The sequence below is a fragment of the Notolepis coatsorum genome (assembly GCF_963971535.1).
Source record: "Notolepis coatsorum genome assembly, chromosome: 1".
Classification (NCBI taxonomy): Eukaryota; Metazoa; Chordata; class Actinopteri; order Aulopiformes; family Paralepididae; genus Notolepis; species Notolepis coatsorum.
In genome coordinates, this window is record NC_140165.1 from 166,616,568 (window position 1) to 166,642,939 (window position 26,372).

Sequence of the window (26,372 nt, forward strand, 5' to 3'; positions counted from 1 at the left end):
GAGTGTTCTGGTGCTGTTGTTATAATGAGTGTTCTAGTGCTGTTGTTATAATGAGTGTTCTAGTGCTGTTGTTATAATGCGTGTTCTAGTGATGTTATAATGAGTGTTCTGGTGCTGTTGTTATAATGAGTGTTCTGGTGCTGTTGTTATAATGAGTGTTCTGGTGCTGTTGTTATAATGAGTGTTCTAGTGCTGTTGTTATAATGAGTGTTCTGGTGCTGTTGTTATAATGAGTGTTCTGGTGCTGTTGTTATAATGAGTGTTCTGGTGCTGTTGTTATAATGAGTGTTCTGGTGCTGTTGTTATAATGAGTGTTCTAGTGCTGTTGTTATAATGAGTGTTCTGGTGCTGTTATAATGAGTGTTCTGGTGCTGTTGTTATAATGAGTGTTCTAGTGCTGTTGTTATAATGAGTGTTCTGGTGCTGTTGTTATAATGAGTGTTCTGGTGCTGTTGTTATAATGAGTGTTCTAGTGCTGTTGTTATAATGAGTGTTCTGGTGCTGTTGTTATAATGAGTGTTCTGGTGCTGTTGTTATAATGAGTGTTCTGGTGCTGTTGTTATATTGAGTGTTCTAGTGCTGTTGTTATAATGAGTGTTCTAGTGCTGTTGTTATAATGAGTGTTCTAGTGCTGTTGTTATAATGAGTGTTCTGGTGTTGTTGTTATAATGAGTGTTCTGGTGCTGTTGTTATAATGAGTGTTCTGGTGCTGTTGTTATAATGAGTGGTCTGGTGCTGTTGTTATAATGAGTGTTCTGGTGCTGTTGTTATAATGAGTGTTCTGGTGCTGTTGTTATAATGAGTGTTCTGGTGCTGTTGTTATAATGAGTGTTCTGGTGCTGTTGTTATAATGAGTGTTCTGGTGCTGTTGTTATAATGAGTGTTCTGGTGCTGTTGTTATAATGAGTGTTCTGGTGCTGTTGTTATAATGAGTGTTCTGGTGCTGTTGTTATAATGAGTGTTCTGGTGCTGTTGTTATAATGAGTGTTCTGGTGCTGTTGTTATAATGAGTGTTCTGGTGCTGTTATAATGAGTGTTCTGGTGCTGTTGTGATAATGAGTGTTCTAGTGCTGTTGTGATAATGAGTGTTCTGGTACTGTTGTGATAATGAGTGTTCTGGTGCTGTTGTTATAATGAGTGTTCTGGTGCTGTTGTTATAATGAGTGTTCTGGTGCTGTTGTTATGAGTGTTCTAGTGCTGTTGTGATGAGTGTTCTGGTGCTGTTGTTATAATGAGTGTTCTGGTGCTGTTGTTATAATGAGTGTTCTGGTACTGTTGTGATAATGAGTGTTCTGGTGCTGTTGTGATAATGAGTGTTCTGGTGCTGTTGTTATAATGAGTGTTCTGGTACTGTTGTGATAATGAGTGTTCTAGTGCTGTTGTGATAATGAGTGTTCTGGTGCTGTTGTGATGAGTGTTCTGGTGCTGTTGTTATAATGAGTGTTCTGGTGCTGTTGTTATAATGAGTGTTCTGGTGCTGTTGTTATAATGAGTGTTCTAGTGCTGTTGTTATAATGAGTGTTCTGGTACTGTTGTTATAATGAGTGTTCTGAACTTCTGTTGTTATAATGAGTGTTCTGGTGCTGTTGTTATGAGTGTTCTGGTGCTGTTGTTATAATGAGTGTTCTGGTGCTGTTGTTATAATGAGTGTTCTGGTGCTGTTGTTATAATGAGTGTTCTGGTGCTGTTGTTATAATGAGTGTTCTAGTGCTGTTGTTATAATGAGTGTTCTGGTGCTGTTGTTATAATGAGTGTTCTGGTGCTGTTGTTATAATGAGTGTTCTGGTGCTGTTGTTATAATGAGTTTTCTGGTGCTGTTGTTATAATGAGTGTTCTGGTACTGTTGTTATAATGAGTGTTCTAGTGCTGTTGTTATAATGAGTGTTCTGGTGCTGTTGTTATAATGAGTGTTCTGGTGCTGTTGTTATAATGAGTGTTCTGGTGCTGTTGTTATAATGAGTGTTCTGGTGCTGTTGTTATAATGAGTGTTCTGGTGCTGTTGTTATAATGAGTGTTCTGGTGCTGTTGTTATAATGAGTGTTCTAGTGCTGTTGTTATAATGAGTGTTCTGGTGCTGTTGTTATAATGAGTGTTCTGGTGCTGTTGTTATAATGAGTGTTCTGGTGCTGTTGTTATAATGAGTGTTCTGGTGCTGTTGTTATAATGAGTGTTCTGGTGCTGTTGTTATAATGAGTGTTCTAGTGCTGTTGTTATAATGAGTGTTCTGGTGCTGTTGTTATAATGAGTGTTCTGGTGCTGTTGTTATAATGAGTGTTCTAGTGCTGTTGTTATAATGAGTGTTCTGGTGCTGTTGTTATAATGAGTGTTCTAGTGCTGTTGTTATAATGAGTGTTCTAGTGCTGTTGTTATAATGAGTGTTCTAGTGCTGTTGTTATAATGAGTGTTCTGGTGCTGTTGTTATAATGAGTGTTCTAGTGCTGTTGTTATAATGAGTGTTCTGGTGCTGTTGTTATAATGAGTGTTCTGGTGCTGTTGTTATAATGAGTGTTCTGGTGCTGTTGTTATAATGAGTGTTCTAGTGCTGTTGTTATAATGAGTGTTCTGGTGCTGTTGTTATAATGAGTGTTCTGGTGCTGTTGTTATAATGAGTGTTCTAGTGCTGTTGTTATAATGAGTGTTCTGGTGCTGTTGTGATGAGTGTTCTGGTGCTGTTATAATGAGTGTCCTGGTGCTGTTGTTATAATGAGTGTTCTAGTGCTGTTGTTATAATGAGTGTTCTGGTGCTGTTGTTATAATGAGTGCTCTGGTGCTGTTGTTATAATGAGTGTTCTGGTGCTGTTCTTACAATGAGTGTTCTGGTGCTGTTGTTATAATGAGTGTTCTAGTGCTGTTGTTATAATGAGTGTTCTAGTGCTGTTGTTATAATGAGTGTTCTGGTGCTGTTGTTATAATGAGTGTTCTGGTGCTGTTGTTATAATGAGTGTTCTGGTGCTGTTGTTATAATGAGTGATCTGGTGCTGTTGTTATAATGAGTGTTCTAGTGCTGTTGTTATAATGAGTGTTCTGGTGCTGTTGTTATAATGAGTGTTCTAGTGCTGTTGTTATAATGAGTGTTCTAGTGCTGTTGTTATAATGAGTGTTCTGGTGCTGTTGTTATAATGAGTGTTCTAGTGCTGTTGTTATAATGAGTGTTCTGGTGCTGTTGTTATAATGAGTGTTCTGGTGCTGTTGTTATAATGAGTGTTCTAGTGCTGTTGTTATAATGAGTGTTCTGGTGCTGTTGTTATAATGAGTGTTCTAGTGCTGTTGTTATAATGAGTGTTCTGGTGCTGTTGTTATGAGTGTTCTGGTGCTGTTGTTATAATGAGTGTTCTGGTGCTGTTGTTATAATGAGTGTTCTGGTGCTGTTGTTATAATGAGTGTTCTAGTGCTGTTGTTATAATGAGTGTTCTGGTGCTGTTGTTATAATGAGTGTTCTGGTGCTGTTGTTATAATGAGTGTTCTGGTGCTGTTGTTATAATGAGTGTTCTGGTGCTGTTGTTATAATGAGTGTTCTGGTGCTGTTGTTATAATGAGTGTTCTGGTGCTGTTGTTATAATGAGTGTTCTGGTGCTGTTGTTATAATGAGTGTTCTGGTGCTGTTGTTATAATGAGTGTTCTAGTGCTGTTGTTATAATGAGTGTTCTAGTGCTGTTGTTATAATGAGTGTTCTGGTGCTGTTGTTATAATGAGTGTTCTAGTGCTGTTGTTATAATGAGTGTTCTGGTGCTGTTGTTATAATGAGTGTTCTGGTGCTGTTGTTATAATGAGTGTTCTGGTGCTGTTATAATGAGTGTTCTGGTGCTGTTGTTATAATGAGTGTTCTGGTGCTGTTGTTATAATGAGTGTTCTAGTGCTGTTGTTATAATGAGTGTTCTGGTGCTGTTGTTATAATGAGTGTTCTGGTGCTGTTGTTATAATGAGTGTTCTGGTGCTGTTGTTATAATGAGTGTTCTGGTGCTGTTGTTATAATGAGTGTTCTGGTGCTGTTATAATGAGTGTTCTGGTGCTGTTGTGATAATAAGTGTTCTGGTGCTGTTGTGATAATGAGTGTTCTGGTACTGTTGTGATAATGAGTGTTCTGGTGCTGTTGTTATAATGAGTGTTCTGGTGCTGTTGTTATAATGAGTGTTCTGGTGCTGTTGTTATGAGTGTTCTAGTGCTGTTGTTATAATGAGTATTCTGGTGCTGTTGTTATAATGAGTGTTCTGGTACTGTTGTGATAATGAGTGTTCTGGTGCTGTTGTGATGAGTGTTATGGTGCTGTTGTTATAATGAGTGTTCTGGTACTGTTGTGATAATGAGTGTTCTAGTGCTGTTGTGATAATGAGTGTTCTAGTGCTGTTGTGATAATGAGTGTTCTGGTGCTGTTGTGATGAGTGTTCTGGTGCTGTTGTTATAATGAGTGTTCTGGTGCTGTTGTTATAATGAGTGTTCTGGTGCTGTTGTTATAATGAGTGTTCTAGTGCTGTTGTTATAATGAGTGTTCTGGTACTGTTGTTATAATGAGTGTTCTGAACTTCTGTTGTTATAATGAGTGTTCTGGTGCTGTTGTTATGAGTGTTCTGGTGCTGTTGTTATAATGAGTGTTCTGGTGCTGTTGTTATAATGAGTGTTCTAGTGCTGTTGTTATAATGAGTGTTCTGGTGCTGTTGTTATAATGAGTGTTCTGGTGCTGTTGTTATAATGAGTGTTCTAGTGCTGTTGTTATAATGAGTGTTCTGGTGCTGTTGTTATAATGAGTGTTCTGGTGCTGTTGTTATAATGAGTGTTCTGGTGCTGTTGTTATAATGAGTTTTCTGGTGCTGTTGTTATAATGAGTGTTCTGGTACTGTTGTTATAATGAGTGTTCTAGTGCTGTTGTTATAATGAGTGTTCTGGTGCTGTTGTTATAATGAGTGTTCTGGTGCTGTTGTTATAATGAGTGTTCTGGTGCTGTTGTTATAATGAGTGTTCTGGTGCTGTTGTTATAATGAGTGTTCTGGTGCTGTTGTTATAATGAGTGTTCTAGTGCTGTTGTTATAATGAGTGTTCTGGTGCTGTTGTTATAATGAGTGTTCTGGTGCTGTTGTTATAATGAGTGTTCTGGTGCTGTTGTTATAATGAGTGTTCTGGTGCTGTTGTTATAATGAGTGTTCTGGTGCTGTTGTTATAATGAGTGTTCTAGTGCTGTTGTTATAATGAGTGTTCTAGTGCTGTTATTATAATGAGTGTTCTGGTGCTGTTGTTATAATGAGTGTTCTGGTGCTGTTATAATGAGTGTTCTGGTGCTGTTGTTATAATGAGTGTTCTGGTGCTGTTGTTATAATGAGTGTTCTGGTGCTGTTGTTATAATGAGTGTTATAGTGCTGTTGTTATAATGAGTGTTCTGGTGCTGTTGTTATAATGAGTGTTCTGGTGCTGTTGTTATAATGAGTGTTCTGGTGCTGTTGTTATAATGAGTGTTCTAGTGCTGTTGTTATAATGAGTGTTCTGGTGCTGTTGTTATAATGAGTGTTCTGGTGCTGTTGTTATAATGAGTGTTCTGGTACTGTTGTTATAATGAGTGTTCTGGTGCTGTTATAATGAGTGTTCTGGTGCTGTTGTTATAATGAGTGTTCTAGTGCTGTTGTTATAATGAGTGTTCTGGTGCTGTTGTTATAATGAGTGTTCTAGTGCTGTTGTTATAATGAGTGTTCTGGTGCTGTTGTTATGAGTGTTCTGGTGCTGTTGTTATAATGAGTGTTCTGGTGCTGTTGTTATAATCAGTGTTCTGGTGCTGTTGTTATAATGAGTGTTCTAGTGCTGTTGTTATAATGAGTGTTCTGGTGCTGTTGTTATAATGAGTGTTCTGGTGCTGTTGTTATAATGAGTGTTCTGGTGCTGTTATAATGAGTGTTCTGGTGCTGTTGTTATAATGAGTGTTCTAGTGCTGTTGTTATAATGAGTGTTCTGGTGCTGTTGTTATAATGAGTGTTCTAGTGCTGTTGTTATAATGAGTGTTCTAGTGCTGTTGTTATAATGAGTGTTCTAGTGCTGTTGTTATGAGTGTTCTGGTGCTGTTGTTATAATGAGTGTTCTGGTGCTGTTGTGATAATGAGTGTTCTAGTGCTGTTGTTATAATGAGTGTTCTGGTGCTGTTGTTATAATGAGTGGTCTAGTGCTGTTGTTATAATGAGTGTTCTGGTGCTGTTGTTATAATGAGTGTTCTAGTGCTGTTGTTATAATGAGTGTTCTGGTGCTGTTGTTATAATGAGTGTTCTAGTGCTGTTGTTATAATGAGTGTTCTGGTGCTGTTATAATGAGTGTTCTGGTGCTGTTGTGATAATGAGTGTTCTAGTGCTGTTGTTATAATGAGTGTTCTGGTGCTGTTATAATGAGTGTTCTGGTGCTGTTGTGATAATGAGTGTTCTAGTGCTGTTGTTATAATGAGTGTTCTGGTGCTGTTGTTATAATGAGTGTTCTAGTGCTGTTGTTATAATGAGTGTTCTGGTGCTGTTATAATGAGTGTTCTGGTGCTGTTGTTATAATGAGTGTTCTAGTGCTGTTGTTATAATGAGTGTTCTGGTGCTGTTGTTATAATGAGTGTTCTAGTGCTGTTGTTATAATGAGTGTTCTGGTGCTGTTGTTATAATGAGTGTTCTAGTGCTGTTGTTATAATGAGTGTTCTAGTGCTGTTGTTATAATGAGTGTTCTGGTGCTGTTGTTATAATGAGTGTTCTAGTGCTGTTGTTATAATGAGTGTTCTGGTGCTGTTGTTATAATGAGTGTTCTGGTGCTGTTGTTATAAAGAGTGTTCTGGTGCTGTTGTTATAATGAGTGTTCTAGTGCTGTTGTTATAATGAGTGTTCTGGTGCTGTTGTTATAATGAGTGTTCTGGTGCTGTTGTTATAATGAGTGTTCTAGTGCTGTTGTTATAATGAGTGTTCTGGTGCTGTTGTGATGAGTGTTCTGGTGCTGTTGTTATAATGAGTGTTCTGGTGCTGTTGTTATAATGAGTGTTCTAGTGCTGTTGTTATAATGAGTGGTCTAGTGCTGTTGTTATAATGAGTGTTCTGGTGCTGTTGTTATAATGAGTGTTCTAGTGCTGTTGTTATAATGAGTGTTCTGGTGCTGTTGTTATAATGAGTGTTCTAGTGCTGTTGTTATAATGAGTGTTCTGGTGCTGTTATAATGAGTGTTCTGGTGCTGTTGTGATAATGAGTGTTCTAGTGCTGTTGTTATAATGAGTGTTCTGGTGCTGTTATAATGAGTGTTCTGGTGCTGTTGTGATAATGAGTGTTCTAGTGCTGTTGTTATAATGAGTGTTCTGGTGCTGTTGTTATAATGAGTGTTCTAGTGCTGTTGTTATAATGAGTGTTCTGGTGCTGTTATAATGAGTGTTCTGGTGCTGTTGTTATAATGAGTGTTCTAGTGCTGTTGTTATAATGAGTGTTCTGGTGCTGTTGTTATAATGAGTGTTCTAGTGCTGTTGTTATAATGAGTGTTCTGGTGCTGTTGTTATAATGAGTGTTCTAGTGCTGTTGTTATAATGAGTGTTCTAGTGCTGTTGTTATAATGAGTGTTCTGGTGCTGTTGTTATAATGAGTGTTCTAGTGCTGTTGTTATAATGAGTGTTCTGGTGCTGTTGTTATAATGAGTGTTCTGGTGCTGTTGTTATAAAGAGTGTTCTGGTGCTGTTGTTATAATGAGTGTTCTAGTGCTGTTGTTATAATGAGTGTTCTGGTGCTGTTGTTATAATGAGTGTTCTGGTGCTGTTGTTATAATGAGTGTTCTAGTGCTGTTGTTATAATGAGTGTTCTGGTGCTGTTGTGATGAGTGTTCTGGTGCTGTTGTTATAATGAGTGTTCTGGTGCTGTTGTTATAATGAGTGTTCTAGTGCTGTTGTTATAATGAGTGTTCTGGTGCTGTTGTTATAATGAGTGTTCTGGTGCTGTTGTTATAATGAGTGTTCTGGTGCTGTTCTTACAATGAGTGTTCTGGTGCTGTTGTTATAATGAGTGTTCTAGTGCTGTTGTTATAATGAGTGTTCTATTGCTGTTGTTATAATGAGTGTTCTGGTGCTGTTGTTATAATGAGTGTTCTGGTGCTGTTGTTATAATGAGTGTTCTGGTGCTGTTGTTATAATGAGTGTTCTGGTGCTGTTGTTATAATGAGTGTTCTGGTGCTGTTGTTATAATGAGTGTTCTGGTGCTGTTGTTATAATGAGTGTTCTGGTGCTGTTGTTATAATGAGTGTTCTAGTGCTGTTGTTATAATGGGTGTTCTGGTGCTGTTGTGATAATGAGTGTTCTGGTGCTGTTGTTATAATGAGTGTTCTAGTGCTGTTGTTATAATGAGTGTTCTAGTGCTGTTGTGATGAGTGTTCTAGTGCTGTTGTTATAATGAGTGTTCTGGTGCTGTTGTTATAATGAGTGTTCTGGTGCTGTTGTTATAATGAGTGTTCTGGTGCTGTTGTTATAATGAGTGTTCTGGTGCTGTTGTTATAATGAGTGTTCTGGTGCTGTTGTTATAATGAGTGTTCTAGTGCTGTTGTTATAATGAGTGTTCTGGTGCTGTTGTTATAATGAGTGTTCTAGTGCTGTTGTTATAATGAGTGTTCTGGTGCTGTTGTTATAATGAGTGTTCTGGTGCTGTTGTTATAATGAGTGTTCTGGTGCTGTTGTTATACTGAGTGTTCTGGTGCTGTTGTTATAATGAGTGTTCTGGTGCTGTTGTTATAATGAGTGTTCTAGTGCTGTTGTTATAATGAGTGTTCTGGTGCTGTTGTTATAATGAGTGTTCTGGTGCTGTTGTTATAATGAGTGTTCTGGTGCTGTTGTTATAATGAGTGTTCTGGTGCTGTTGTTATAATGAGTGTTCTGGTGCTGTTGTTATAATGAGTGTTCTAGTGCTGTTGTTATAATGAGTGTTCTGGTGCTGTTGTTATAATGAGTGTTCTGGTGCTGTTGTTATAATGAGTGTTCTGGTGCTGTTGTTATAATGAGTGTTCTGGTACTGTTGTTATAATGAGTGTTCTGGTGCTGTTGTTATAATGAGTGTTCTGGTGCTGTTGTTATGAGTGTTCTGGTGCTGTTGTTATAATGAGTGTTCTGGTGCTGTTGTGATGAGTGTTCTGGTGCTGTTGTTATAATGAGTGTTCTGGTGCTGTTGTTATAATGAGTGTTCTGGTGCTGTTGTGATAATGAGTGTTCTGGTGCTGTTGTGATAATGAGTGTTCTGGTACTGTTGTGATAATGAGTGTTCTGGTGCTGTTGTTATAATGAGTGTTCTGGTGCTGTTGTTATAATGAGTGTTCTGGTGCTGTTGTTATGAGTGTTCTAGTGCTGTTGTGATGAGTGTTCTGGTGCTGTTGTTATAATGAGTGTTCTGGTGCTGTTGTTATGATGAGTGTTCTAGTGCTGTTGTTATAATGAGTGTTCTGGTGCTGTTGTTATAATGAGTGTTCTGGTGCTGTTGTTATAATGAGTGTTCTGGTGCTGTTGTTATAATGAGTGTTCTGGTACTGTTGTTATAATGAGTGTTCTGGTGCTGTTGTTATAATGAGTGTTCTGGTGCTGTTGTTATGAGTGTTCTGGTGCTGTTGTTATAATGAGTGTTCTGGTGCTGTTGTGATGAGTGTTCTGGTGCTGTTGTTATAATGAGTGTTCTGGTGCTGTTGTTATAATGAGTGTTCTGGTGCTGTTGTGATAATGAGTGTTCTGGTGCTGTTGTGATAATGAGTGTTCTGGTACTGTTGTGATAATGAGTGTTCTGGTGCTGTTGTTATAATGAGTGTTCTGGTGCTGTTGTTATAATGAGTGTTCTGGTGCTGTTGTTATGAGTGTTCTAGTGCTGTTGTGATGAGTGTTCTGGTGCTGTTGTTATAATGAGTGTTCTGGTGCTGTTGTTATGATGAGTGTTCTAGTGCTGTTGTGATGAGTGTTCTGGTGCTGTTGTGATAATGAGTGTTCTAGTGCTGTTGTTATAATGAGTGGTCTGGTGCTGTTGTTATAATGAGTGTTCTGGTGCTGTTGTTATAATGAGTGTTCTGGTACTGTTGTGATAATGAGTGTTCTGGTGCTGTTGTGATGAGTGTTCTGGTGCTGTTGTTATAATGAGTGTTCTGGTACTGTTGTGATAATGAGTGTTCTGGTGCTGTTGTTATAATGAGTGTTCTGGTGCTGTTGTGATAATGAGTGTTCTGGTGCTGTTGTGATGAGTGTTCTGGTGCTGTTGTTATAATGAGTGTTCTGGTGCTGTTGTTATGAGTGTTCTAGTGCTGTTGTGATGAGTGTTCTGGTGCTGTTGTGATAATGAGTGTTCTAGTGCTGTTGTTATAATGAGTGTTCTGGTGCTGTTGTTATAATGAGTGTTCTGGTGCTGTTGTTATAATGAGTGTTCTGGTACTGTTGTGATAATGAGTGTTCTGGTGCTGTTGTGATGAGTGTTCTGGTGCTGTTGTTATAATGAGTGTTCTGGTACTGTTGTGATAATGAGTGTTCTGGTGCTGTTGTTATAATGAGTGTGCTGGTGCTGTTGTGATAATGAGTGTCCTGGTGCTGTTGTTATAATGAGTTTTCTGGTGCTGTTGTTATAATGAGTGTGCTGGTGCTGTTGTGATAATGAGTGTTCTGGTGCTGTTGTTATAATGAGTGTTCTAGTGCTGTTGTTATAATGAGTGTCCTGGTGCTGTTGTTATAATGAGTGTCCTGGTGCTGTTGTTATAATGAGTGTGCTGGTGCTGTTGTGATAATGAGTGTCCTGGTGCTGTTGTGATGAGTGTTCTGGTGCTGTTGTTATAATGAGTGTTCTGGTGCTGTTGTTATAATGAGTTTTCTGGTGCTGTTGTTATAATGAGTGTTCTAGTGCTGTTGTTATAATGAGTGTTCTGGTCAGGGCTCGAGACTAACGATGTCCCGTCGTCCCGGGGACGATCAAATATTGATTTGGGACGAACAGAAATCTTTGCTGGGACGCAACCGGGACGGAGAGGATTTTTTTTTTCACAGGAAATGTCAATTGGCCGACTGTCAGTGCGCGCATATATTGCTGTCAAATGGTGAATGTCTCGTGCTGACTAAGTTCACTGAAGTCTAAACGTAGCGTGATTTGCCAAATCCAATGACTATCTCCGCCTCCCAACGCAGCGATATACGCTAATCCAGCATCAAACTCCTACCCACCTCTCCTCAGCCAGTCGCGCTGCAGCAGCGTCACACCCCAAATGAATCTTGCATCAAAAAAAAAAAACGTGTTAACAGGTGAGGGAAATCTCTCTTACCTAGGCTTTCTCCACTGGTATTTAACCCTGGTTGACACAGTGAATGACAGCTGGTAATTGACATTCGCACGGCACGAGACCACTGTACAAGAACCGCGGATGTTATAAAAAAAAAAAACGCGCGCTATACTGTGGCATCCTCTCAGTAAAGAGAGCACCGCAAACATGCTGCGCTATTTGAAGAGGATAAACACAGACCCAAAATGACCAACAGGGAACTGCATCCAGCAATACTACCCCTGAGTCTAAGGTGAGGACACATTTAAATCACAGAAGTGTAATGTTAGTCTATTGGAACTGTATACAGTTATTGAAGCGTTCTAGTTATAGCTGCTTATTGCTAGCTAACGTTACTGACTAACGTATCAGACTGCCACTGATTAATCCATAGTTCACACTATTTTATTCTTATTTATAATATTATTATATTGTTATTCCTATTTTAGTCCTATTGACCTAAATGTTTATTGTTGTTCAATGTGAGCGATACATAGTCTGCTCTGTAGTGCCGAATTTCCCTCGGGATTATTAAAGGATTTCTATTCGATTCTATACTAACACGTAATGTTACTACCATTGCGAGTTAATTGGCATAACGTTACATTTATCTAAACGAACGCGGAGAAATAGATGACAGGCTATAGGCAAACTTCACTTCAGCTACACAATGAATCCATATTCAGTGAGGAGGGCCCGCTGGAATTTAGCAGCAATTATCAATATCGACCAGGAGGACAGCGCAATCTAAGGGACAAGTTTCATTACTAGTCAAGTGTCATTACTTTAGTTATCAAAGGTGGCATCTCTGGACGCAATGACATTATGTAGTTTAAAGCTAAACTACGTTTTTCTTTCTTGTTAGAAGAGGGATAACTTATTCAGTTAGATTTGATTTGATCTTTATTTATCTCTAACATTTTCAACCATAAACACACATTTGTAATAACAAAAAAAACTAAAACGAAATAAAATACATTTAAATATATTTTCCTATGGAATGAATAATCAACATGGCTCCAATTGGTTGACTAACAGCACCGTGACCAAATATCCCTATACTAGCACCTTGTTAAACACTTTTTTTTTATATTTATTTTTAATCATAATTATTCTTGTGAAATCTTTCCACCATGGGAGCCTTTTGACTAAATCAATTTATTCTCCCCTTCTCTGAATGGTGTTTCTTATGGCAATAACAACTATAGACGACAAAACCAAAGTAAAGAAACTACATTTGATTTTTGGGACGGTTACATTCACTTTGGGACGGTTAAAATTGTATTTCGGGACGGTTCTGGGACGGTGGTGAAAAAAGTTAGTCTGGAGCCCTGGTTCTGTTGTTATAATGAGTGTTCTGGTGCTGTTATGAGTGTTCTAGTGCTGTTGTTATAATGAGTGTTCTGGTGCTGTTGTTATAATGAGTGTTCTGGTGCTGTTGTTATAATGAGTGTTCTGGTGCTGTTGTTATAATGAGTGTTCTAGTGCTGTTGTGATGAGTGTTCTGGTGCTGTTGTTATAATGAGTGTTCTGGTGCTGTTGTTATAATGAGTGTTCTGGTGCTGTTGTTATAATGAGTGTTCTGGTGCTGTTGTTATAATGAGTGTTCTAGTGCTGTTGTTATAATGAGTGTTCTAGTGCTGTTGTTATAATGAGTGTTCTGGTGCTGTTGTTATAATGAGTGTGCTGGTGCTGTTGTTATAATGAGTGTTCTAGTGCTGTTGTTATAATGAGTGTTCTGGTTCTGTTGTTATAATGAGTGTTCTGGTGCTGTTGTTATGAGTGTTCTGGTGCTGTTGTTATAATGAGTGTTCTGGTGCTGTTGTTATAATGAGTGTTCTGGTGTTGTTGTTATAATGAGTGTTCTGGTGCTGTTGTTATGAGTGTTCTGGTGCTGTTGTTATAATGAGTGTTCTGGTGCTGTTGTTATAATGAGTGTTCTGGTGTTGTTGTTATAATGAGTGTTCTGGTGCTGTTGTTATAATGAGTGTTCTGGTGCTGTTGTTATAATGAGTGTTCTGGTGCTGTTGTTATAATGAGTGTTCTGGTGCTGTTGTTATAATGAGTGTTCTAGTGCTGTTGTTATAATGAGTGTTCTAGTGCTGTTGTTATAATGAGTGTTCTGGTGCTGTTGTTATAATGAGTGTTCTGGTGCTGTTGTTATAATGAGTGTTCTAGTGCTGTTGTTATAATGAGTGTTCTGGTGCTGTTGTTATAATGAGTGTTCTAGTGCTGTTGTTATAATGAGTGTTCTAGTGCTGTTGTTATAATGAGTGTTCTAGTGCTGTTGTTATAATGAGTGTTCTGGTGCTGTTGTTATAATGAGTGTTCTAGTGCTGTTGTTATAATGAGTGTTCTGGTGCTGTTGTTATAATGAGTGTTCTGGTGCTGTTGTTATAATGAGTGTGCTGGTGCTGTTGTTATAATGAGTGTTCTGGTGCTGTTGTTATAATGAGTGTTCTGGTGCTGTTGTTATAATGAGTGTTCTAGTGCTGTTGTTATAATGAGTGTTCTAGTGCTGTTGTTATAATGAGTGTTCTAGTGCTGTTGTTATAATGAGTGTGCTGGTGCTGTTGTTATAATGAGTGTTCTGGTGCTGTTGTTATAATGAGTGTTCTAGTGCTGTTGTTATAATGAGTGTTCTAGTGCTGTTGTTATAATGAGTGTTCTGGTGCTGTTGTTATAATGAGTGTTCTGGTGCTGTTGTTATAATGAGTGTTCTAGTGCTGTTGTTATAATGAGTGTTCTAGTGCTGTTGTTATAATGAGTGTTCTGGTGCTGTTGTGATAATGAGTGTTCTAGTGCTGTTGTTATAATGAGTGTTCTGGTGCTGTTGTTATAATGAGTGTTCTAGTGCTGTTGTTATAATGAGTGTTCTAGTGCTGTTGTTATAATGAGTGTTCTGGTGCTGTTGTTATAATGAGTGTTCTAGTGCTGTTGTTATAATGAGTGTTCTAGTGCTGTTGTTATAATGAGTGTTCTAGTGCTGTTGTTATAATGAGTGTTCTGGTGCTGTTGTTATAATGAGTGTTCTAGTGCTGTTGTTATAATGAGTGTTCTGGTGCTGTTGTTATAATGAGTGTTCTGGTGCTGTTGTTATAATGAGTGTTCTAGTGCTGTTGTTATAATGAGTGTTCTGGTGCTGTTGTTATAATGAGTGTTCTGGTGCTGTTGTTATAATGAGTGTTCTGGTGCTGTTGTTATAATGAGTGTTCTAGTGCTGTTGTTATAATGAGTGTTCTAGTGCTGTTGTTATAATGAGTGTTCTGGTGCTGTTGTTATAATGAGTGTTCTGGTGCTGTTGTTATAATGAGTGTTCTGGTGCTGTTGTTATAATGAGTGTTCTGGTGCTGTTGTTATAATGAGTGTTCTAGTGCTGTTGTTATAATGAGTGTTCTGGTGCTGTTGTTATAATGAGTGTTCTGGTGCTGTTGTTATAATGAGTGTTCTGGTGCTGTTGTTATAATGAGTGTTCTGGTGCTGTTGTGATTAGTGTTCTAGTGCTGTTGTTATAATGAGTGTTCTGGTGCTGTTGTTATAATGAGTGTTCTGGTGCTGTTGTTATAATGAGTGTTCTGGTGCTGTTGTTATAATGAGTGTTCTGGTACTGTTGTTATAATGAGTGTTCTGGTGCTGTTGTTATAATGAGTGTTCTAGTGCTGTTGTTATAATGAGTGTTCTGGTGCTGTTGTTATAATGAGTGTTCTGGTGCTGTTGTTATAATGAGTGTTCTAGTGCTGTTGTTATAATGAGTGTTCTGGTGCTGTTGTTATAATGAGTGTTCTGGTGCTGTTGTTATAATGAGTGTTCTAGTGCTGTTGTTATAATGAGTGTTCTGGTGCTGTTGTTATAATGAGTGTTCTGGTGCTGTTGTTATAATGAGTGTTCTGGTGCTGTTGTTATAATGAGTGTTCTGGTGCTGTTGTTATAATGAGTGTTCTAGTGCTGTTGTTATAATGAGTGTTCTGGTGCTGTTGTTATAATGAGTGTTCTAGTGCTGTTGTTATAATGAGTGTTCTGGTGCTGTTGTTATAATGAGTGTTCTAGTGCTGTTGTTATAATGAGTGTTCTGGTGCTGTTGTTATAATGAGTGTTCTGGTGCTGTTGTTATAATGAGTGTTCTGGTGCTGTTGTTATAATGAGTGTTCTGGTGCTGTTGTTATAATGAGTGTTCTGGTGCTGTTGTTATAATGAGTGTTCTGGTGCTGTTGTTATTATGAGTGTTCTAGTGCTGTTGTTATAATGAGTGTTCTGGTGCTGTTGTTATAATGAGTGTTCTGGTGCTGTTGTTATAATGAGTGTTCTGGTGCTGTTGTTATAATGAGTGTTCTGGTGCTGTTGTTATAATGAGTGTTCTAGTGCTGTTGTTATAATGAGTGTTCTGGTGCTGTTGTTATAATGAGTGTTCTGGTGCTGTTGTTATAATGAGTGTTCTAGTGCTGTTGTTATAATGAGTGTTCTAGTGCTGTTGTTATAATGAGTGTTCTAGTGCTGTTGTTATAATGAGTGTTCTGGTGCTGTTGTTATAATGAGTGTTCTAGTGCTGTTGTTATAATGAGTGTTCTGGTGCTGTTGTTATAATGAGTGTTCTGGTGCTGTTGTTATAATGAGTGTTCTGGTGATGTTGTTATAATGAGTGTTCTGGTGCTGTTGTTATAATGAGTGTTCTGGTGCTGTTGTTATAATGAGTGTTCTGGTGCTGTTGTGATAAGGACAGACAGACGGATGGATGGACGGACTGACAGACAGACAGACAGATGGACGTACAGCTTGGTTGGTCTTGTCAGAGATCTCATGAGCCAGTAACTTGAGTGGTCCACAGTAGACAGCAGAGCGAGCAGCCAGAAAGCTCTGGATAGCCTGGTAAGTTTTCCCACTGTTGGTAGGACCTGCATGGAACACTATCTTCCTCTGGAGGGCACGTGCCTCCGGGTACCTGCAAAAAAAAAAAAAAAACACACACACACACACACACACACACCACACACACACACACACACACACACACACACGACCCTTAATATTTTGGCAGTCTTTGGCAGAGGAATCTCCATGGCGATTTAGAGGCAGCTCTGTGTGACGTACAGACTTAGAGGCAGCTCTGAGTAGGATTGTGACACTTTGGAATATATCTCAGTATAATATTATGAACAATGTCTGAACTAACTGTAGTGTAGTGTGTTGTGGTACCAGTTAGCGGGGACTCGCAGGTCGGCGATCTTCCTCAGGTCGTCCATACAGTCCAGCATGGGGAAGATCTGCTTGGCGTGACGCATGAAGTATGGAAAGATGTCATCTATATGACCTACACACACACACACACACACACACCCACCCACATTACTGTATGATGTCATCTCTATGCAGGGATTAAAGCAAAAAAAAATCTCCTGACTGAACTTTTTTTCAGGCCAAGTCATATTCTTATTTTAATCTCCACTATTTTTTTTAATAGCGTTAGCGTTTTAAGGGAGCCTACTTGTAGAGCCTACTGTCCTGACTGTGACTATATACCCTACTGTTGTGGTTGTTGTGCCAGGCAGGGAGGCTGTGTGCTGGAGAGCGTGAATGCAAGTCTTGTGGCTAGCTTCTGATTGATGGCGAGCTAGCACCCCTTTCCCATTACTTTGAACCATGAACTAAACGGCTTGTTATCATACAAACAAGGGACTAAACACGTTTAGCAAATTATGCCACAACAACAATGGACAGTCTCCTCCCCACCGTTTGTATATATTTTTTACCACCCACCCACCCCCTCCTAATGTACAGGGGACCCTGATGTAAACAAGTCGAAAGTCTTTCTCTGGTCTGCATCCCCTTAACAATTGTATGTATTGAGCTGTACTGTACTGTACCCATTCTGCAATCTGTTAATAAACTTTTCAATCAATCAATCAATCAATCCTCCTCATCATATGTATATATTTACTGTTAGGATCTCTGGGTAACAGTACTGTATATTTGCTTATCATATATGTGACAAATGTAACAGTACTATACCTGTAAGTCAAGTATGTCCCCATGTCATAAATGTCATGATGTCATGTATGTTGTGTATGTCATAAATGTCACTATGAATTGAAAATGGGGGACCCTGATTATGTAAACAAGACAAACATCTTTCTCTGGTCTGCATCCCCTTAACAATTGTGTGTATTGCTACTGGATTTACCAGATCCAGAGTGAATGAATGAAAACTTTATTTAATACACAAGACCCTCTTCTTGGGACCAAGTAAGGTTTTGTCGATAATCCAATGTACAGTTACCCCACCCCGCCTACCCAACCACCTCCAATGTACCACCCCACCTACCCAACCTCCTCCAATGTATATACTCTCTTTTTTAGACTATTTTTGTATCACAAACAATACTGTATTTGTAAATCTGGTATGTCATAAATGTATAGATGTAGCAGTATTGTCTATCTGTATGTCATGTGTGTCATATATGTTATGATGAATTGAAAATGGGGGACCCTGATGTAAACAAGACAAAAGTATTTCTCTGGTCTGCATCCCCTTAACAATTGTGTGTATTGAGCCGTACTCTATTGTACCCATTCTGCAATTCTGTTAATAAAATGTTCAATCAATCAATCAATATTTAACAGATTGCAGAATGGGTACAATACAGTATGGCTCAATACACACAATTGTTAAGGGGATGCAGACCAGAGAAAGACGTTTGTCTTGTTTACATCATCAGGGTCCCCCATTTTCAATTCATAGTGACATTTATGGCATAGGGACATACTACAGTCTACAGGTATATAGTACTGTTACATTTGTGACATATACGATATGCAAATATACAGTAATGTTACCCATATATCCTGACAAGAGATTATACATATGATGGGGAGGAGACTGTACATTAGGAGGGGGTGGGTGGGTGGGAGAAAATATACAGTACTGTTACCCATAGATCCTAACAGAGATTATATACATGATATGATGGGGAGGAGACTGTACATTAGGAGGGGGTGGGAGAGAAATATACAGTAGTTACCCATAGATCCTAACAGATTATATACATATGATGGGGAGGAGACCGTACATTAGGAGGGGATGGTAGAAAAAAGATATACGGTGGGGAGAGAATATATGGTGGGGAGGAGACTGTTTACAGATACACCTGTGTGATGTTGCTACGGAGTTAAGCTAATAAACGTATACTCACAACCACAGCAGGGGACTCACGTATTGTACTGTGAAGTAACACGACAATGACAAAAGTGTTGTTTCTGTTTTTGACATAGTTGCGGCACACGGAACAAGTTAACAACTCACCACTACAGCCCCCAGTAGCGCTGCCTAGCCAGTCTCTTCAAACGTCCTCTCCTCTCTAAACTTTCTTTTGTTAGGTGGTCCCGCTCATCCTTTTCATCTGAGAACCCCGCGGTGGGTTCTCTTTTTAGTGGCCGGCTTACTCCTTCCATTTAACCGACGCTATTAAGCTAACGTTAGCTAATCGGTATAGCAGCGAGTGCAAGCAGCGTGGTATAAACAAACAAATAAACAAACAAACAAACAAACTAGGTCAACAAGCAGAGTTGACTTGACGCGCGAGGCTGCAAAAAAGGCGACTCGTTAAACCAAAACACGCAGTTTTTAATTATTTTACATGACTATCTTGTTACCCTGCCATGTGGTGGACAGACTTCTCAGACCTCGCAAATGTGTAACTCGCCCAATAGACTGCAGCTGCAACCGCGGAGCGAGCCTCCGGAGCGAGCAGCGTCCTGTCTCTCGATGACTCTGCTTGGCGCGGCGCGATTTTTTTTCTTCATATTTGGCGCCTCTGATTGGCTCAATTTTGTTTAAATGTGTATGCATCTACAAATCATATTATACCAGGTAGCCAATTCCGTCAGACCGCGAATCAAATGGACGGATCTCCCCAATCAAATTGACGGAAATCCGTCTGGAGACGGAATGCTTTAATGCATGTCTCTATGACCTGGAGAGCAAACAGCACCAAGCCAATTGGAGCTATGCAGTACCCCCTCTGGGCCAATCAGTGAGTGACAATTATAATTTCCACTCTGGGAGACAAAGGGTTAATTTGAGGTGATTCTAATGAAGCTGGTGAGCGGGCTGTATGATACCATGAGAACAGCTCAACCAAGGCAGGAGAGATGATGTCAGCACCCCCTATAGGTCAAGCAGTGTGACTGTAGGTTCAGTCTCTGGTCTCAGTCAGGCAGCTCCTACTGTACCCGATAGCAGGTCTCATGTATCAATATTACCATCAGAGTCAAACTGGTTCCATTATTTTATTTTACCTTTATTTTACCAGGTAGTCACTTGAGATCAAAGATCTCTTTTTCGAGCAAGACCTGGCTCATGACAATAATCTCATTCTAAGTCGAAAGGAGTTTGATAGTATATATTTACAAATCTGGACACGTTTTGCTTAATAAATTAGCCTCCTGTGTCAGACTAAAGAACAACACAGACTAGACAGACAGACAGACAGACAGACAGACAGACAGACAGACAGACAGACAGACAGACAGACAGACAGACAGACAGACAGACCTGCTCCACAGCAGATGTCGTTGAGGATGATGTGTAGATCAGCACCGACTGATGTAATCTCCAGAACAAACTTCCTGAAACTGACGAAGGCCTGATGGAAAAGACGAGCTAAGACACACACAAACATGTTTTTATAAAGATCTCAATAGATTCAGCCGATCTAATATTGCGAGGAAGATTATTCCTCATATTACTAATATGCACTCAACAACACTGCAGCACCCAAATGTCAACACTGTTTGATTAACATTGTTACTCAGCTGTAAGAGTTGTACCCTTCCTGCTGACTTGTCATACAGAACTTGTAAGTCGCTTTAGATAAAAGAGTCAGCTAAATTACTAAATGTAAATGTATTCCACATAAGCGGGGCAGCAACAGCAAAAGCACATCCCCCATAGACCATAAAGGGGAACAACACTCAAATAAAAAATGTGAATATGTTATTTCCATGGCCCAAAACAGTTCCATCAATATGGAGCTACTCTCACCCAAAGCCAGAAACCTTGTGATGTTATCAGGTATAAAGTATATCAGTGTTGGATTATGATGATGTAATTTATAGAATTGCTGCTCCTTCCACTATTAAACCTCTGGAGTCTGGACACGGTCTATCAGATTTAAACTAATTTCGAATCGTATTTAGATGCTTACAATTATGTACATAAGACCCTACATTACATAGTTAGAAGGCTATAGTGGATTTGGTTTTCCAGAGGCTTTAACTCAATCAGCGGGGCACCAGGGGGCGCTAGAACGCCATCGCTTTAATCAATGGGGAGACTGCGACATTTGCGAGTGCTTAAAATTAGGGATGCCCCGATCGATCGGCCACCGATCGTTATCGGCCGATAATCAGTATAAATATGCGATCGGGGAATTCCGATAATTAGTCATATTCGCCGATCGCGGAAACTGATCAAGTGGATATCTCACTCGCTTGTCTCAGACGCACAGGACCTGCAAACTGCTCCTCCTCCCTAGCCCCGCCCGTACCCGTGTAGAGTTTGTAAACACAGAGGAGGCGGACCTCCTCTGCTGAGTCTAGATAGTGCATTCGACCTGAGCTAACGTTAGCTACCTAGCTATCGTTACTGTTTAAACAAAATTACCCAGTCAACTATTCACTTTTAGTAGGCATTGTCTAACGGTATTTAGCCGGCTAGCTACTGATAGCTCCGGATATCAACAAATGCCCCAGGAAGTCCAGTAGCCCATGTTGATATCTCCGTTAGCTTGCGTTAGCTGACGTTAGTTCACGGTTCAAAACGAAATGTCCGATTGAACTAAATAGTTGTCTTAACGTCATCTAGCCGGCTAGCAGTAGCTACAGATAGCTCCTGATATCAATGTCTTATAACATTGATTGAATGCGTATTCGAGCTGAGGGCTTGCTGAATGTGAAATGACCAAAGCATAACGTTACTAAGCTAATTAGCGTTAGCTGCTAATCCTGGAAACGCTCAAAGCACCGTCAGCGAGTCCACAAAACCAGTTCCATTAGTGAGGAAAGGGGTTATATTAACGAGGCTTGACAACAGGGGTTCAAAGATAACTTCACATTTATTGGCTATTGGTTTATTTATATCGCTTCATGCATCCACCAGGCTCCGTGTGTTCTGTTGACATCTTAAGGTGCTCCCATAGTCGAGCAGACTGTACACAGAGCAGACTCCGCGGATGAGCTTTGATCTCAGCGGACAGCAGACCCACAGGTGCGACGCTCCTATTTTCTGAGGCGCGGACATCCGCGCCGCTGACTTGGTGTCACACAAAACGCTGCTCTGCGTTTTGGTTGACATCGAACTGCATTTAATGTGACGCCGCGCGAGCGATTGGTGGCGCGAGGAGAGAGATGAGCCCGTGAAGCGCGCGCTCTCTCTCTCTCTCTCTCTCTCTCTCTCTCTCTGTCTCTGTCTCCCTCTCCCTCTCTCTCTCTCCCGCTGATAAATGTTCCCTAGAACAGACAGAATTGTGGGAAATGTAGTAAAACTGGAGCGAGAAATGTAGGAAATAGACCGCGGACGTCCGCTGAGATCTGCTCGACTATGAAAGCTCAAAGAGCCGCGCGGACATCCGCGGAGTCTGCTCTGTGTACAGTCTGCTGGACTATGGGAGCGCCTTTAGTCTGTGTGTGACATCATCAACTACGCGACTCAGACGGAGATGCATCCAGCTGCAGCGCCGGAGAATCCTTTTTTGAGCTAGGGCTACTAGAGTACACACAGACAGTGGAGCTGTTTGCAGATAGCGAGCATTTTGACTTGTTGCGTGGTGGCGATGTCTCGCAGATAATACAAGTACAAGTCTAATTATATAATATATATATTTTATAAAAAAAAAAAAAATTATATAAAATAATTTTTAATTTCTTTTTAATCAAAAACGATCGGTATCGGATCGGTATCGGCCGATATGGCTCACGACGATCGGTGATCGGTATCGGTGGCAAAAAACGTGATTGGGGCATCCCTACTTAAAATATATCTTATATTATAGCTATGGGACTAATACACCAGTCGATTGTCAGTGAGTTGCTTCCAGTCAACATGCACAAAACAGATTGTTTTTTCATCCGTACATTTTTTAATATGAAGGGCTCCAGGGTGCGCCTGTTTTGGTCGCATTTTGCGACCAAAACTCAGAGCTGTGCGACTGGATGTTTTCCCTTGTCGCACTGGTGCTCCCAGCTCCCAGCTCCCAGCAGGTCTGTCTGTCTGTGTGTATGTGTGTGTGTTTAGCGTCTTTTTCCCTGTGGCCATGTGCGTTCTAAAAAAATATATATCTCTGCCTTTGATTGGCTATAACACGTGCATTATGCAAAGACCAGCCTAGATCTGCCTCTGATCATCACCCTGCCATTATTATTCGCTGAATGACGGGATAAACAAAAAAGCCATGTAAGCATAAATTTTTCGAATTGAAAGTTTAGTAAACCAGGAAACCGGTGTTTATTTCCGTTTGCAGCTCTCTATTCTTCATGTTAGTGACTAACGTTACACGCAGATTGGGTGCTGCCTCTCTGCTGTGGCCACGACGTTAGCCACTGTATAGGCGAGCTATCAGTAGCATTGCTGTGGCCACGACGTTAGCCACTGTATAGGCGAGCTATCAGTAGCATTGCTGTGGTCACGACGTTAGCCACTGTATAGGCGAGCTATCAGTAGCATTGCTGTGGCCACGACGTTAGCCACTGTATAGGCGAGCTATCAGTAGCATTGCTGTGGCCACGACGTTTTTGAGAAAATGGTGGTTTTTTCAATGTATATTTGGTTTATAAAACTGATATAAAGAGACGCTTTAAGAGGGTAATATCATTATCATCACGGGATGATATTGACGGTGGTGGAACCAGTGGTTTCACAGGCACAGGCCGCGTCAGCGAGGGTGTTTGTTATGAATTCCTTGTAAGAACAAACTGATAGCGAGTGTCTCCCAGAGCGAGGGAGAGCGGTGACATCTTTAATGAAACAGTAGAGAAACGTTTTGAAGTGTGTGTAAAGGTTAAACGCGGTTGTCATGACAGCGTGTCGCCCTGACAACCAGAAGAGGGGCGGGGCTATCGTTTCTACGACGACGATCTATAAGTCGAACGGTGTTTCCGGGTGTAAGGCAGACTAGAATCTGACCAAGAGCGAGTAGGACTGAGATCACACAGAAGACACTCTCTCCTCTCATCGAGAGGGGGGGGGGGGGGGGGGGGAGAATGCCACATCATCATTAGCTTCGGCTAACGCAAGGAGGGTTAGGCTAAAGACCAGGCCTGAACACTATTGGACTGAATAAAAAAAGGACGATAGACGAACACACCGAAAGATCATTAGAATAGACTCTTCAAGGACAATACAATCTGTTAACATCTGAGCTGAGGTTTCTGTTTATCAAATAAAACCACGCTTTTCCTTGTAAGGTGTTTCACGTTGTCGAAGTGTCGGATTCTTACAAAGGTGGAGAATTATTATGGTTTGCGGATTGTACTAACGGGGAGAGATAAGGATCTTATCTACCAGTATCGGAGACGTCAGGACCATTAAAATGACACAACGCAGAGGAATTGGATGGAGGGCCAAACAGACGAAGACGTGATACTGGCCAGTTTGACTGTTAGATCCTGATCAAACTGGCCAGTATTTACTGTCTACTAAATACTGTCTACTAAAAAGTTAGTCTGGAGCCCTGATATGAATATAGTTTGGGTGCTTCTGAGTAATTCCAGGAAAAGACGAGACAATAGCGTCTTAGTGGAATACACTTATCACGTTGTCATTTTTCGCCTGATTATCGAATCTTCCTGAAATCAACGCTAGATTATCATTATTATGTCTCCTCGTGCATACATGAAATGGCCCTCGTAGCAGGGCGCTCGCCCCCCCCACCGCAGCCAAGCATCGCAGATGTATCGTTTGTAAACGCTAGTCCTGCCGGAGTATTTAAACCCTGTCCGCACGGCTCAGACCCATTCCCAATGATAACATCAGGATGGATGGATGAAAAATGAATAGATATAGCCAAAAAAAAGAAATAACGATTAAAACCCGACTTTTCTCATGATTGGCGCTGAACGGTTGGCGAGTTAACCCGACTTTTCTCGTGACTGGCGCAGAATGAGTTAAGAGAGAAGCCCGCCCGTTGACTAAAAACAGTTTTTCAATCAATATCTGAAATGAAGAAGAAAAAGTACTAACCTTCTTACTGTCTTTTACTATCATGCACTTTGCTACTAAGTAATCTACCTTGCCTATACTACTACGCTATATGTCTACTAAAATTGCACTGGAGGTGGAAGGGGTTGATAACATATTGAAGACCCTGCGGTTATGGTGTATTTAAAGATAAAGCTTTTCTCTAGCATCCTTACCTGCCCTCTGATGTTGGGCCAGCAGGTCTTTCAGAAGGTCATAAGATACTTGAAGTGAAACCAGGTGCCATCAAACCCAACTGAATCCATATCAAATCAAATTGAATTGAGACCTTGTGAATTATATTATTGTAAACTATGGGTCTGTCGCAGTCAACCAGCACCTGCTAACGGGTCGGACCCTTTAGCTCAGCCGGTTAGTGCAGCTCCCTGTGGATCCTATGGTCACAGGTGAAAATCTCTCGGTTGCATTATATTATTATATGAACTCACCATCCAAACCCTGGTCACATGCCAGCTTCTGCATCTCCTTCCTCTTATAGAACCTGTTCAGAACCTTCAGAAGCTCAGCTGTCAGGACACAGACAGACAGACACACACAAACACAGAGACACACACGTCAGGGTTTATTCTGCAGTAATGAACGACTGATTGTACATTATGTTGTTGTCTGTCTTGCCCGTCTGGTCTGATCTACGCTGACATTGCAATATTTTGTTGATCGTTTGTAAAGTGCAATGTTTTTGTTCTAGTTGTTTTGTTTTGAATTTGTTTAAATTTACACTTTAGGGCGGCCGGGTAGGCGGGTAGCGCAGCGGACTAAGCATCTGTCTACCACCACAGTGACAGTGGGATCGAATCCAGCTGTGGTGCTTCCGGGTTGGCCGACCGTCCATACTAACACAATTGGCAGTGTTAACGGGTGGGAAACCCGGCGAGGGTGGGTCCTGGTCGTTGTAAACAGCTACTCCTACAGTTCGGTCGGGGCGCCTGCACAGCAAGGGAAGGATCTAGGAGAGGTAGTGTGACCTTCCACACGTTACACTCTCCCAGTGAGAGTCCGCGCTGCCAGGTGAAAAGAAGCGGTGGGCTGGGTACACATGTGTCGGAGGAAGCATGTGATAGTCTCCGCCCTCCCGGACCGACGGTAGGGGGTAGAGTGTGCAACGACCAGGAGGGGGATTGGGAATTGGCATAAGGACTAACATTGGGATTGGAGAAAATCGGAAAAAGATAATAATAAAAAAATAATTGCACTTTAGTGCAAGTAATGGTTGTATGTAGAGCTGCCGCGATAACCGCTTTACCGCGGTATCGCTGTTGCATCACGCTCACCGCAGAGTTAGGCTGAATACCGCGTCACCGCTGTTTTTTATCATAATAATAAAGTTGGCTTGCGGCTTGCGGCTCTGCAGATATACCCTACTCGGTTCCAAGCGACCCTATTGGGTAGAAGTGGTACAGAAAAGTTATGTGAAACATTGCAGACCACTGACTGGTCAGAAGAGAGACGCGTCACACTTTGTAGCCTCTGAACGAAAACAGAACGCCGCCATCTTTACTGCCTCGCTAAGGATGCATTTCATTCAGGATTTGTTTGCGACAGAACCAATTGCAATAAACAAAAAAGAATGGATTCACTGTGTATTCTGCCTTATTTATTGATGAAACAAAACCGACATCAACCCAATTTACCACCGAGCGGAGAGTTTAGTGTCACAACAAGATCGCTGATGTGTTAAGTTTGTTGTTGTTATTAGCTTAATACTACCGTCAGCCGATATACACGAGAGGTAACGTTAAACCCGGGTTTGCTTGGTAGAATACACAATGAGAGGTAACGTTAGCTTTGGCAGAATAGACGCAACGAGAGTCTGGTTAATGTTGTTATTGATTGATTGATTGATTGAAACTGTGTTAAACTCTGGCTTGCTGCAAGCCCTCGGACATCT

General features: G+C 40.5%; 1 protein-coding gene across 1 annotated transcript in view; it reads right to left on the reverse strand.

The window, feature by feature from the left end:
* supv3l1 (SUV3-like helicase) overlaps positions 1–26,372 on the reverse strand; it is a 127,007-nt gene that overhangs the window by 82,301 nt on the left and 18,334 nt on the right. The window contains exons 2-5 of the mRNA XM_084332828.1: positions 24,913–24,990; positions 19,784–19,891; positions 16,429–16,543; positions 16,006–16,174 (exon numbers count right to left, since the gene is read on the reverse strand). Coding sequence (XP_084188954.1) covers positions 16,006–16,174; positions 16,429–16,543; positions 19,784–19,891; positions 24,913–24,990 — 470 coding nt within the window. The remainder of the gene's footprint in view (positions 1–16,005; positions 16,175–16,428; positions 16,544–19,783; positions 19,892–24,912; positions 24,991–26,372) is intronic.